Below are 15,831 nucleotides of genomic sequence, written 5' to 3' on the forward strand. Positions count from 1 at the left end.
CTAAACTATCCTTCATTAGAAAACTCTAACACGGACTACAGAGCCGTTTGTCAGAAGTGACCGCAACCACAAAATACAAATTTTTACTACTGAGAAAGTATATAGAATTCCCAGATACTTTTTTTTCCTACTATTAACATGCTTGAATATAAAGTTTAATGCCAAAGTAGAAATCCACCAGTTATTGAGCATCTAACAAAATGACATACACATTTTAGAATACTGGAAGTGTCCCTACAACTAAGCTGAGGTAGACTTTTTCTCATAGAATAAGTAAAGGAGAAATAATGGTAATTACAAACCTTCTATTATTCTTATTTTGATTATTTATGAATTTATGATTTAAGGGACAACAGGACGTCAGCAAGATGGCAATTATCCGCCAGCATTATTATCACCAAGAAGTATTTTTCTACCTTGATGGCCTTTCTCTTGTAAACAGTATTTGCATTATAGCGCAGAAAACTAACCAACAAGAAAGAAAAATAACTTCTAAAACACAAGAGAGGACACATATATACAAGATATGAGAAATAATATATAACAGAATGGAAAAGCTGGGTAAAGAGCATAATCGGAAAAGTGACTGGCAAGAGACTCCACTGAGGTACCAAAGGAAAGAACACCAAACAAGACCTTTCAACCGTTCCACAGAATTCTGGCAACACAGCAGGATCTCTTAGGAGCTTGAATAAAATTCTGGGAATTCTTTTCTCTCCAGTGATTCTAGGCTCTGACTCGGATCATTATACCGGAGGTTGGGATTCTATTTCATTAAACAAAATTCATATAAAAGGATCTCGTAATCTCAGTACTCTTGAAAATAAGTCTGAAAAGGAAATGAGACTATAAAATAAATATCGAAACATTCAGGGTGAGTCAAAATAACAGATTATGTGTCATCTGTCTCTAAATAGGTTGTATTTTTTAAACAGATCTATAAATAATTGTTCACAAGTCAGAACATATTTTTCACATAGAATATGTTCTGACGGATGATCTGATCAGTTTATCTGAAATGGTATTATGAGTACTAAACGTAAGCTAAGTAGGCCTCTGTAGACCAGCCTGTGACTCCCACTGCCAACGGGGATGACGAAAGCAAGCCTGGCCCAGGGAGGCAAAAGGACACAGAGAACTAGGAACTCTTTAAACTCATTTAACTTTCCAGGTCCACTGCCAGCCAGCTATTCAGAGTCCAGTAACAAGTGGTGGGTGCTCCTATAAGATGTCTGGGGCCTCTGAACTTGGTGTTTCCCTGACTTTGTTGTGAATTCTTTGTCTTTAAGTGTTCACAAATATGGAACAGGCTTCCTTGTTTTTCGGGTTTTTTTTCGTTTTTTGGCCGCGCCATGCAGCATGTGGGATCTTAGTTCCCCGACCAGGGATCGAACCTGCACTCCCTGCATTGGGAGTCCTAACCACTGGGCCGCTAGGGAAGTCCCCCATGTTTCCTTGTTTTTAACTTTCTCAATGCGGAGACATTTCACAGAGTTAATTTCCTAGCATAGTAAATATACCCTATATTTATCTACTAATTCTTGACCCTATGTAAGTCAAAGTATTTTTTTAAGTCCACAGATATAAAATCGCACAGTTTAAAGAAGATGGGCTTCAGAGTTATACATGCCTGATTTGGAAGTCCAGCTCTGTCACTTAGCTGTGTGATCTTGGGCAAGTTACTTTACGTCTTTTTCAGCCTCAGTTTCCTCGTCTACAAAATGGGAATACTGTCTCACACCTCACAGCATTACAGTGAGGATTAAACAGCATAATAACATATATTATGATTCCTACTATAGATTAAGTCCTCAATCAGATATTAATTTCTACCACCCTCAAAAAATTAAAAGTCAAGTAGTTCTCCTTTCAGGTATATTACAAACATATCATAAAATTATTTCTTTAGGTATTCTCATATCTTTTTATAGTGTTCTTCTTAGGAAGAAAACCATACAGATGTTCTGAACTTTATAAATAATCTTACTTCGATGGACCTGCTTCGTAAGAGGTAAGGTGCTTGAATTTGTATTTTTCTTATTTTAAAACCTTAGTTATGTTGTGCTTATTTTAATTCTTCTATTGGCCTTTTAAATTAAATTGTTAAACTAGCTTATAATTATTTTCTCCCTCAATCTGTTGGATTCTTTTTTTTTTTTTTTTTTGCGGTGCGCGGTTCTTTCACTGTTGTGGCCTCTCCCGTTGCCGGAGCACAGGCTCCGGATGCACAGGCTCAGCGGCCATGGCTCACGGGCCCAGCCGCTCCGCGGCATGTGGGATCCTCCTGGACCGGGGCACAAACCCGCATCCCCTGCATCGGCAGGCGGACCCTCAACCACTGCGCCACCAGGGAAGCCCAATCTGTTGGATTCTTGATGATAAGATTATTACATTTCAATTATTTACATTCTTTGATTTTTTTTCTTTTAGCTAGTTTATCTTCTAGTTGTTAACATACTGATTGACTCTATATTTTCTTAAACTAACATTTTTCTTACTCATGATTACTCCTTCATTGACAACATGCAATGCCAGTAGAATGGCCAGATAATTTAACCTCAAACTATAGCGGTAACTCAATTCAGATCAAAATTCAGTTGTGAGGTATAATAATCATGAAAGACCACTGGATATGTAGTCCTTAATATCCATTCTTCTAAATGGTCTGAGTATTGTCACCAGATCAAGCCAGACTCTTGGGGACCTGTACAGTCGGGCCATTGTTTTGGTATCCATCACTATAACCCAAGGTTTCTCAACACTGGCACTATTAACATTTGGGCCGGATAATTCTTTGGGGTGGCGGGGGTGGGAAGGGGGGTGTCCTGTGCATTGTAGGATTCTTACCAGCATCTCTGGCCTCTCCCTGCTAGATGCCAGCAGCACACCCTCCCCCCACCCTAACTGCGACAACCAACACTGCCATGTGTTCCCTGGGGAGCAAATCTGTCCCCAGTTGAGAAGTTCTTTACACTAAATTGGACCGTGGGGTTTTGAAACAGCTTACGTTGAGAAATCTCTTTAAAAACAGTCATATAAAGGGATGGTACTGAGGATGTTACCTACTATATTATTCTTTGTTTCCATTAGGAGGAACCATAGGAGAAATGTGTCTCAGACCTCAGGGCAAACCAGGTGTTGTTTTCTTATGGATAATGTGAATCCTTGGCTAATCCTTAAATAATAATCCATCCTTCCTTCCTTCCTTCCTCCTTCCCTCCCTTCCTCCCTCCCCCTCCCCCTCCCTTCCTTCCTTCTCTCCTTCTTTCTTTCTCTCGCTCTCTCTCTTTTTCTTTTTTTCTTGCCATTGGAAAAGCTCAGAAGCAAATTTATAGCCCATTTTTGATAACAGTGTAGGATCTGCAGCACGCATTTATGTGGACTAAACCTCTCAAATGTCAGTTTAATTCATTTTTCCCCCATGAACATTTTAATCTTATTTTTATCTTACTATAATACATGCATGTGTACACAAACACTTTTTTGAATGAGATTAAGTATAAATTAATAAATAAAATGGTATTTAAACTGTAATTTTTCCCAGCAGATGACACCCTTTAGTCTCACTTTATCATGCCTCTCCAAATCTCCTTCTGTTAGATCTAGATTTTCCAAGTTCTCCCTTACAAATGTTTAAGTCTATTATCTCCAGTCAAAGCATATAATGAAATGTCACTTCAGTGAATGGATATGTCAGAAATATAATCATCTGCAGAATAAAGTTTTATAACTAAGTCCCTCTACATTTATTAGCAGTATATCTCTCCCAGTAGAAACTAGAACATGACAGGCATGAAATTCTAGGCGCTGTGTGTCTGGGAGGTAGTCCAGGCATCAGTACATCACTCTGTAGGATGATGGGGAGACAGAGGACCCACGTCTTCTTTTCTCTTGCCTATCGTGGTTTTGTCAGTCTTCCCTTTCCCCACTAAGGCCAAGTAACATTTGGAATCCATCCTGAGCCCTGGTGCACGACAGATGGTGACCTTGTGCAAGGAGTGGCCCATCTTGCACAACGGCGACAACTATGAAGGGTTCTACCTCACCCTACACACTCATTACTTTTGATAGTGCTGAAAGAAACCATTTTCCTCTCAGTTTAACCCTTAACATAACCATTCCAAGACCTCAAATCAGAGATGGGTATTATAAAGGTTCATCAACAGGTGAGTGGATAAACAATTTATGGTCTATGCAAGCAAGGGAAAAACCACTCAGCAAAATAAGTAGTACTATTAGTACCTACACTTACAAAGTGGTGAATCTCAAAACTACTACGCCAAAGAAGACGGGCTGAGAAGACGTATCTTTGAAAGATACAAAGAGTACACATTGTATTATTCCATTTATAAGCAATTCTAGAGGAGGCAAAACTCATCTATAGTGACAGAAAGCAGCTCAGCGATTGTCTAGGGCCAGCAGAGTGTTGACAGCAAAGCCATACAAGGGAACATTATGGAATGACTCAAAGGTTCTTTTTGATATCACATCTTGATTGGAATGGTGGTTTCCCATTACATATTTATCACAACAAAACCTTAAGTATAACAGTACACTTAAATTACGTGCAAATGGGTACTCTTGCTAAAAATGCATCACTTCAAACTAATAATAAGAAAACATCAAGACAAAACCAAACTGAAAGACATTCAAAATAACTGATCAGTGCTACTCAAAATTATCAAGCCCGTGAATTACAAGGAAAGACTGAGGCACTGTCACAGACTAGAAGAACCAAGGGGGTGTGACAAATGAATGCAATGTGAACTCCGGGAACAGAAAAGGGGAAAAATCCAAATAAATCCTGCAGTTTAGATAGGAGTGCCTTAATTTTGTTAACTGTACCATAGTTACGTTTTTAACACTAGGGGAAGTTGAATGAAAGATATATGGAAACTTTTCACTATTTTTACAACTTTTTAAACATCTAAAATTATATAGAAATGTTTTCTAGATGGGTGCTTTTTATTGTGTATAAATTTTAATTCATTGAAGTTCATACAAGATTGAAACAAAAATAAATGGCAGTTTTTAAGAAATAACCCCATCCCCAGCCTTTAAGTTCATTAAATATGTTTAAATCAAGAGTAAGACTAACTACAAGAACCAAAATACTCTACTTCTCAATATTTGAACCAATAAATCTAGCAGATGAAACACACACTAAAAGAATCACTAAATTTAAAAGATTACTAATTGAATAAAAAATCTCAGAATTACTTCCCTCAGAATCATGATACGTTCCCCCACATAATCACTAATATATAAATGACAATAAAATCGTCACACAAATTATGGTGACACAGTGGAATCCATAAAATTTTGAAGTCTACGGTAAAAACGTTTAATTTCTATGACTCTCACATCTAAGGACTGTTGTTATATATTTGGACTCCAAAAACTATATCATCTCATCGAATATTACTTAAAGACTGGAAGGGCATGGGTAAAAAAACATTCAGAGAAAAATTAAACCTTTTATAACATACCTCCTCTGTTGCCATTTTCTTCATCCTACAAAATAAAAATATATATATTCATATATGAATAATGTTTGTAACTGGTAAAATCACAGTGAGGCTCAATTCAAGTCAAACTGCCCTCCCCAAAATGTGCCAATTACAGTCTCACAAACAGTGCCTCTTGCCAGAAGGAGGAAGCTGTCACACACAGAGATGCGAAGGCTGTAGGTAAAGCCAATTTATGAGGACAACAGAAGCTTCTGACATACTGAGTGTAAGATGTCTAAAACGGACATCCGCGGAGAGCTGTCAGAAGTAAACAGCTGTACAGAGAGGGCCAGGCTGGTCATCACTTATGTACTATACATCGAAAAATGGGCCTTTAAAGGCTATTACAGGACCCAGAACTGTCTTTGGATACATTGGCTCCAAATTGGTATATATTTAAAACCTTGAGCTTTATCTATTTGGTTGCTTTCATTGCTACCAGGCTGTCTTGCTGCCATGTTATCTACCTCTAGCTGGGAAATTAGAAAAGCAACTTTGAAAAACTAGCATAAAAATACATTTATTCAAATATTTGTTGAGCCTCTACCATACAAAAACTACAATGTACTGCAGAAAGAAAAACAGAGATTTAGTGAAGGGCTGATAATTTGTTATATAATTTTTGACCTTTATTTTGGCTGCCCAAATACATGGTTTTTTCCTGGTTATATGCTCTGTTCTGAGACTGCCAAGGTTGCCAGATACATAATAAAGACGTTGTATTAACTGCACATTTTCTGAAAGCTCTCCAATATTAATTTTTATATACTCCTTTGAAGTGAATGATCAAATTTTTATAACTGAAAAGATTTCAATAAATATTATCCATGTAAAAGGTACAAGACAGACCTATTTGCAAGAACATCTGTGTTAAATAACAGCATTAATAGCTGAGGTTTAATGAGCAATTATTGTCTGCCAATTCCTGTACTAACTGTTTTATATGTATTATATCACTTAACACAGCCACAGTGAGAAAAGTGCTGTCACTGTCTATTAGGAGACTAACCCAAGGTCACAAAGCTAACAAGGGCAGAGATGGGACTCAAACCCAGGCCCTTTTGACTCCAAAGATTGTGTTAGCAGCTACACTGTGCCTCTAAAATTTCTAGAAATATTTTCCAATTATAACAATAATAATAATGCATTTGAAATCCGTGTTCAGTAAAATCATCTTATAAAAACTGTACTATCTATATCATCATGATCCAAAGCTCTTCTTCAAAACAAAACCAAAAGACAAAAAATAAAATTCAGTCTTAATATGTAATTAACGCAAGGGACTTAAATTTTCAACTACTCTCACATGTGACCTAATACCTAAGTTTTACTATTTAAGACATTTAAATATAAAGGAGATTCTTAGGGAATCCAGTTCAACTGTTTTATACATTTCAGGAACACCAAACTGGTCAATTTTAATTCTAAAGATAGCAATTATTCAATTCTTAAAAACTCTTTAGTACTTTTAAAAGCTTATCTTATAAGACATTTTCCTAGATAGAAATATTTAAGAAAGATATAATAAAAAAAAGTGTGGCCTCCAGAAGCAATTTGACACTATGTTTTACAAGACAGCCCAAGATTCACAGATATTTAGAATTAGAAAGGACTTTCTAATCTTCTAGTACAATCCCCTCGAATTAGAATGGAAATCTAGAAGCCAAAAGAAGTTAAGTGGCTTGGCCAAAGTCTTCGAAGTCTTCTGAATGCCATTATTTGCATTACACTGTTGAACAACAGTTAAGCATCAGGCATTCACGTTGGCCAAGTTCAAATCCTAGGTCCACCACTTACTCATTATATGACTCAGACCAGTTTCCATATCTATTATATGAGGTTAATAATAAACTGATATAATGCTCATAAAGAATACAGAACAAGTACTCAGGATGTCAGCTGCCATTATAATGATTCCATCCGCTGCTTATTAGACCATGTTCCTATATGTTGAAGCATATTAGTGTAATGCACTCTAGTGAGAAGCTGTGTTTTTAAATTCTGACTTGCCATCATATTACCTATCTGAAAGTTAAGTATCAGTCTAATTCTAATAATTTTTTATAACTGTCCAAATATTTTAACGAACTATAATATTTCCTCTGCATGCTCAGCCTAGAAAGCTCAACCACCTTTCTAGATATTAGAAAAACAGCTACACATTAGAAAAAGTAGAGTGAAGTTTAGAATTAGAAGTTCTAGTAAAAAAGATTTGGAGTTCATAATCAGTATGACCTTTCAGAGGAGATTAAAGTGTTTGTTCTAGAAGGTAAAAAATATCTAAAAGATGGAAAAGAATATAATAAAAATGCAGATATGACACGATTCTTTTAAGATAGAAAGAAGGCAGGATGAGAGGAAGACAAGAAGGAGACAGGATTTGCCTTGTGTTCTACTTTAATTACTTCTCTTACCTTATATGAAAATTGAATTGCAGACTCTGGGGGATAAACAATAAAATGCCTTAATGTAAAACCAAAGCCTTGGGATGTTCTTTTCAACATAACTGTTTTGGGACCTGGCCAGGAGAATGTTTCATCTTCGGATGGTGATACAGTTTCACTTTGTTCTTTTCCATCTTTACTTTTTGATACCTAAAATGAAAAGATGTTTAAAAGTTAACTATGTAACACAATATACTTCATCATTTGGGGAAAAATTTATGTGTAAAAATGTAATACCTGAGTGCAGAAAGGAACTTACTGGAGAACAAGAACCATATTCTGATGCATGAACTATACATGGTACAACAAATCATGCGGATTACCAAAAACTCAATTTTTTTCCTCCAGTGGGATCCTATGAAAAGTTAATCAGAAGCAAGAAAGAACTCTGGGAAATGAGAAATATAATGGCTAAAATTTTAAATGCAATAGATGGAATGAAAGACAACACAAAATCTCACAGAGCACTAAGGACTAAGAAACAGAAACTATGAAAGAAGAGACATGAAACTGTTGCAAGTAAGAACACTAAACATGTTATCAGTCCAATGGCAGCAAAGGATATTAGAAAATAAGAGCTAAGGCTTCAGGTTCTGAGCGTAAATTCGGTACCCACATAGATAATCCTTCCAATATCCTGGCTTTCCAGTTCTCTGCTATCTCTCTCCAACTCCTGGCTTTTATCTGCTCATGAGTAAAAACCCTCTGCAATATCAGATCAAGGAGCCCACCCTGCATCCCGCTCACATGCCAACCCTTACGATTCTTCCATCTGAAGCTGACCCTACACCCGTCCCTCACTGCCCCACGTCCTCAGCTCTCTCTTAAACCAGCTTCAGTTCACTCCTTTGCCTTTCCCTCACTTCCTCAAAGTCACCTGAGAAGACCTCACCCTGGATAAATCAACATGACCTACTCTGGACCTGCATGCACGCACGTGGCCAAACATGGGTGGAGAAAAACAGAAAATTAAGCCGACGGCTTTCCCTCTAAGTTCATTACCGCTAACCTCAAGCGAGCCTTCAGTGTTGTCTGTCCATTTCTCTCCAGTCCATTCATCCAAGACGACCATTTCATCCCTTCTCCCCCGCCCTCACTTGGGGCTGATGACCTTGCTTTCATTACACCGAAAACACACAAGCAACACAGTGAGAGCTTAGTCGCTGGCCACATCTCCCCGCCTACCTGCAACTGTGCCACGTTCCCGTTTCCCTCCTGTGACAACGGCTGCACTGCCCATTGTTCTAAGGCCCCAGCACTTATGGACTAGATCCTATTCTCTCTTCCTAGACAAAGACATGGTCCCAGCGATTCTCCCCTCGCTCTTTTACATCATGTTTTCTCTTCACGACATCATTCCCATTGGTGCATGTGTACATTTTCTAAGTTCTTTAATCTTAAAACAACAACACAAATCCTCTCTTGACCACAGCCCTCGCCAGCTTCCACTTTGTCTTTCTGCCTATCTTTACAGGAAAACCTCTTGAAAGTTGTCTACTCTGCTATATCTCCAATTATTTTTCTCCCATTTGTCTCTTAAATCCCCTTAAATCAGGCTGTTGCCTCCCTAATTCCCAGAAACTGCTCTTGTCAAGGTCCCCAAAAACTTCTACGTCTCTGAATTGAATGATCAATTCTCAGCCCTCGTCTTCTGTGACCACTCCTGCCTGAAAAACTTCCCCACGTGACTTCCCACACCAAATCTCCTCCTAACTGCCGGGATTCTGCTCAGTCTTCTTCGCTACCTCATCAACTGCTCCACTTATGAATTTTGGAATACCTAGGACTCAGCCATGGACCCTTCTACCTCTGCTCTGGCTTTCGGTGATTTCCCCAATTTTTATCTCTAGCCCAGACATCTCCCCAATCTAACAGGCATCTCAAACTTAACATGTCTACCTTGCTGCTAAGATTTTGTATGAAATTACAATTCCAAGTTCATCTCAGCAGTTTTGAAATGTCACCTTTATCAAACGACAAATACTTGAATGTGCTTGATTCCATTACATTTTTTATTATGCTCCTCTAGTGAATCTTATCTATTCTTCCACAATGATTTGCTTAACATGAAGGTATTTAAACTTAAAAATGCTCCTGGAAGCAATTTTTCAAGAGACTTCTAAATCCTGAACATTTTCATCATTAGTCAATATTTGGGTTGTTACTAGTTAGCTATTTTATCAATTTCATGTTCTTTTCCATTTGGGAAGACACTAGATAGTAACATTTCCCAGCCAAACCTGCAATAGGGGAGGCTGTGATCAAGTGCTATCCAACAGAATGGAAGTATTATAAATATACAAAAATGAACAGTATTTCTACACACTGACAATAGGCACTTGGAAACTGAGATGTTTAAAATATACCATTTAAAATGTGAAAAACTAGGACCTCCCTGGTGGTCCAGTGGTAAAGAACCTGCCTTATAATGCAGGGGACGCGGGTTCGATCCCTGATCAGGGAACTAAGATTCCACATGCCGCAGGGCAACTAAGCCCACATGCCACAACTACTGAGCCCACATGCTCTGGACCCCACGTGCCACAACTAGAGAGAGAAAACCCAGATGCCACAACTAGAGAGAAACCTGGGCACCGCAACAAAGAGCCCACGTGCTACAACTAAAGACCCGATGCAGCCAAAAATAAATTAAATAAATAAATAATATTTTTAAAAAAAAAATAAATAAAATGTGAAATACTTAGGTATAAATATGACAAAAAATTTGCCAGACCTGTACATTATAACTCCAAAACACTGCTGAGAGATTTAAAGAAAATCTAAATAAATGGAGAGATACACCATGTTCATGGTTCAGAAGACTCAGTATTGTTACAATATCAACCCTCCCCAAATTGATCTATAGATTCAATGAAATCCCAGTCAAAATCCCAGGAGATTTTTGTGTAGAGTTGATAAGCTGTTTCTAAAATTCACTTTGAAATGAAAAGGACCTAAACAACCAAAACAACTTTGAAAAAGCAGAATAAAATTGGAGGACTTACAAGACTTCATATAAAGCTACAGTAATCAAGACTCTGAGCCACCGATGGAGACGCTGTACATTTGAAGCTCATTTATCATAAACGCATTTGAGTTTATTCCCCCTTCTAAAACTTGGAGATTTTAAGGGGGAGGGGGAGTAACACCAAACATCAACATGGCGGACTCAAGCCGAGTCTCAAATAACTGCAAAAGCAATCACATACTCAGGTAGAATTTGTAGCATGAAAGTTGCTATTCTAGGCTTAACTATCCAAGTAGTTTAGCCTAAGCTTTAGGCAGTGACTGGATCCTCCTTTTGAGATCCAAATGAGAGAATTATTTTATATATGCACGCAAGTTCATTCCCTCCGTGTGTGTGTGTGTGTGTGTGTGTGTGTGTGTGTGTGTGTGTCTAAGTTTCTCTGCATCCTCGAGGGCATTTGGTATTGTCATTATTTTTTCTCTTAGCCACTGTGATAGATGTGTGGTGATATCTTGTTGTGGTAATATTTGCATTTCCCTACTGGCCAATGATGAACATCTTTTCCTGTGCTCAGTTGCCATCTCCTTGTGTAATTTTAAAGCACAAAAGAATCTAAGCTATGAGCAATATAAGTGAACCTTTTCCTGTTACATATGAGGAAACTGAGGCCTGGATTATTTAAGTGATTTGTCTAAGATTATTGTTGGCTAGTATCAGGGCAAGAATTAAAATCATGGTTAAATTAAGATCATGGTTTCCTGAATCCGAGGCTAGAATATTTCCCCTGTGTCACATTACTTTTCGTCATCTCTTCTACTGTGCAGTCTGCATAGACTTTTCCCTCCAATAGGTCTTTGATCTAATCTATTATTTTTAAATTTTATTTTTCTGCAGGACTCTAATTTTACTTTACAAACACTTTACATGTATTAAATTTATTTCTAATGTATTATTATGACTTGGCCTCACAGCTCCCAAACATATTCAACTTTTCTTTCCTTTTCCTTTGAACCATATAGATAAGGCTCTTGGATCCCGGTGTCATGCTTCAAGTTTCTGTGTTGAGCCTGTTCTGTCTTGTTCTACTGAGTTCTTTACAAAAATGGAGAAAATGGGATGAAGAGTAAGCAATTTCTTTTTCGCTCCCTGCAAACTAAGATTTCTTGAGGCAACAAAGCTTCGTTGTCTCAATTATTTCAGCCTCCCAAGAACATCACATTGAATCCTCTTTAGTTTCCTTACCTTTTCCCTACAGGAAAGAAGGGTTACAATTCTTTCTACATAAAAAGAGAAGATGAAAAGAAATTCACATATGTGCCTTTCTCCCTCCTTCTCTTCCTTACCCACAGAGGCTTTTGATCTGTTGGATTTTATAACAAGGGCAAACTGCAGGCACACAGTGAAGGACACAGCAGTCAGATTTCTCCACTTGAGAAGACCCTTAAAACGTTATCTCTACACGTGTCTCACCTTCCCACCATGAGCACCAATTCATGTACCAACAGCCTCAGCGTGCAAGAAGCCAGGAAGTGGCTGGAACCATAGCAGTCACATTCCTGTGCACTAAGAACTGACATCTGATTCCCTGAAAAGACTTCATAACAAGGTCACCTGCTTGAATAATAACTGAAGGTTAAAAGAAACCGAAATAAAGATAAAAACTAGATATAACAACCAGGCAAAGCAAAGAGGACAAAAGTATAGGGGAAAATGCTAATCATATAACAATAAAGGTAATTAAAACCTCACAGAAGGGAATGCACACTGGCACGACAGAGCCCTTTGGGATAATGGAAATGTTCTAAAAGTGGATTGTAATGAAAGTTTCACTACTGTATAAATTTACTACAAGCCACTGAAATGTCACTTAACAACAGGTGACTTTTATGGTTTGTAAATTACACTTCAACAAAAATGCTTTAAAAAAAAAAAAGTGGCGCAGGTAAAAAGTACAAAGTCTAAATATTTGCCAGAGGTGAAAGACGCAGGGCTGTCATGAAAGCAAACACAAGAGAGTTAAGAAACAATCCCTGTATACACAGTAACTATATAACCCCTAAGCTATCTTTTGTAATTATTTGTACCTTAAGTAGAATGGGATGGCTTCCTAGTATATTCCAGGAATCATTCACGATAAAGCATAAGAAAGTATTATGTTCATCCTAGAAGATCCTAACATTGACTCCATCATATTTCTAAGTTTATAAGCCCTACTCCTATGGGTTACTTGAAAATGTTTTGCTATTTTTTTTTAAATCTTACCACTTATAATATTAGTAGTACCAGTTGCTTAAAGTAAGATTTTTCTGCCTTATTTTAGGGCCATTCTTTCTCGCGGTGATGATTTGAATATGTGAGTCCTTTTCCTTTTTTATAGTTGAATTACTGAACTCTTCTAGTTATGACTGTTATCTGGGCTTGATGTTTTTTCTTTCATTACATGGGGAGATGGCACACACAGAGGGGAAGAGCATGGACTCTGAGCCAGAGTCCCTGGGCCTGGGTCCTTGATTTCTCACCAGCTGTGTGCCTTGGGCATTTGGACCTCGGTTATTCATCTTCCATACGAGGGTGGTAATAATAGTGCCTACCTCATAAGCTTCTCATGAAGATTAAATGAGTTACAGTTTGTAAAGTGTTTAAAACAGTACATCACACATAGCAAGTACTCTTTTAACTGTTTTTCTAAAACCACAGGGGTCACCAATACATAAAGGCTTATCTCAAAAGTGTATTACACAATAACACTTTTCACATACTCAGGAGAATACTGTGTAAAACATAGTTTTGTCTGAAGGGGAAAACAAAATCTTGAATAGCCACAAAACTTCCTAGATTTTTATGTACCACAAGAAGTCGGATGGAGATATGGGTTCACTGTGGTTGAGTAACTTGTCAAAACAGCTAGTAAGTGATAGAGCCAACCTACTCTTTCCATTCTATGCCATGAGTGGAGAGGAAATACCATGTGGTTTACATATTTGGACACTGTCTATCTTTAAGCTTCTGTCTCCACAGTCCTAACACCACAGAGAGTTAATCTCACAGCAAATTATTCCTCACATACTGACTTTCTGTCATGAGACAGAAAGTCTCTACAAATGTTCAACATGAGGAGATCTTGTGTGTTTAATTAAATAGCTTGTTTGTTTAATTCCAATTGAGTTAAAAGAATCTTGAATAAAGCTCTTTATATGCTACATATACCTGGCAACTCTTGACTTGGAGCTTCTGTTGACGGGGAGTCTCTTTCTTAAAAAGTAAAAAAAAAAAACAAATTTTTTTTTTTTTTTTGCCAATCCAGGTTGATAACAATTGAAACTACTTTGATGTTGAATATCTAGATGTGTCTAGGTGTACTTTTCTAAGAATTAATTCTAGTTCTCAGTAGATATTTTAATATTTAAGAGATGAAAGATGATGGCCAAAGAAATTCTAACACTTTCATGACTTGAAGTTAAAAGATCTAGATGACGTTGGTCCAAAATATTTCAATTAAATGCTTGGGCTTAATTTTTAAACATATAACTCTTAAGTTTTAAGTGTACTATTTCCTTAGGCATTCATTTATACTATCTTTCATGTAAGTTGATTGGTCATATGGGTCCTTTCTGCTGCTGTTACCTCTGTAGGTTTCATTTATGGATTGTTTTGAAACAGCTGGTATTTTCCTATGTGATTTCCTTCCCTATTCAAGGTTCTGGTTTCTAATGGAATTTTTATCTAGACAGTACTGTTCTCTCTTCTCTCTCTCTCTCTGATTTACTTTCAGATCCCACCATGTCAAAGACATGAGGTCTTAATTCCACAATTTTAGAACTTCACTCTCATAGAAGATAGGTATTTTAAAATCTGAAGTAAATGAAAAAAATTGGAAAGAATGGTGTAAACTTTCTAGAAATGTTTTATAAATAGCTTAGTTTTGACTACTACTATGACTTTGGAAAGTTATCTCTAATTTTCTTCTGACTATAATCTGTCAATATTATCAGTCTCACAAAATGGTAAAAATCAGAACGTACTTCTCTTCATAAATTATCCATTCAGACCCATTTTCTGGGCATATTCTTGCAGTTGTCTCACTAGTAGTGATGATGGGATTAGATTATACTTACTTCTGTCCCTTGGACCTCCTGTGACTAACAATAAATGTCTTCATGATATTAGAGGAAAGTCTGAGCTTGTTTCCTAAAATAGAGAAATCACTTTCAAGATGACACATTAATGACAATCCTCACTTGTCATTTCTATAACTTTCCATATAATTTGAAAGAATTCATCTTTATTACTGATTCCAGAAGTAAATATGACTGAATCTCACTGGCATATTGTCTGCATTCATTCTTTCATCTTTAATAGCTTCTGACATTACTTCCTAATTCTGTTATCAAAAATATTCACCAGGGCTTCCCTGGTGGCACAGTGGTTGAGAGTCCGCCTGCCGATGCAGGGGACACGGGTTCGTGCCCCGGTCCGGGAAGATCCCACAGGCTGCGGAGCGGCTGGGCCCGTGAGCCATGGCCGCTGGGCCTGTGTCCGGAGCCTGTGCTCCGCAACGGGAGAGGCCACAACAGTGAGAGGCCCGCGTACCGCAAAAAAAAAAAAAAAAAAATCACTAAAGTAAGGGAATCTGGGAATGTGATTAGCTGTTTACCAGAAAGAGGAGGAAAAGGGTTGATGAACAGCTAGCCAATCTCTGCTGTGGTTCATTGATGTTCACTGGTGTATAAAATTTCATTGTGAATATACCACATTTTATCTATTACATTATCCTCTAAAAGGAAATAGGGGTTTTCCCAGTTATTCTGCTATTACAGAAAAAAAAAAAAATGTTGCTAAGAGCATCTCCTGTTTATAAAGACATCCTTCACACCATAGTTTCTTAAGGTATTTACACAGTAGTCACATG

General features: G+C 37.5%; 1 protein-coding gene across 12 annotated transcripts in view; it reads right to left on the bottom strand.

Annotated features, from left to right (window-relative positions):
- The window catches only part of ARHGAP21 (Rho GTPase activating protein 21), a 170,386-nt gene that overhangs the window by 68,550 nt on the left and 86,005 nt on the right, over positions 1–15,831 (bottom strand). For all 12 annotated transcript variants that reach the window (XM_079913778.1, XM_079913776.1, XM_079913777.1 and 9 more), the window contains 2 exons: positions 7,925–8,104; positions 5,490–5,514 (listed from right to left, as the gene is read on the bottom strand). In XM_079913778.1, the coding sequence (XP_079769904.1) occupies positions 5,490–5,514; positions 7,925–8,104 (205 nt within the window). The remainder of the gene's footprint in view (positions 1–5,489; positions 5,515–7,924; positions 8,105–15,831) is intronic.

The sequence above is a fragment of the Stenella coeruleoalba genome (genome assembly GCF_951394435.1).
Source record: "Stenella coeruleoalba genome assembly, chromosome: 2".
Lineage (NCBI taxonomy): Eukaryota > Metazoa > Chordata > Mammalia > Artiodactyla > Delphinidae > Stenella > Stenella coeruleoalba.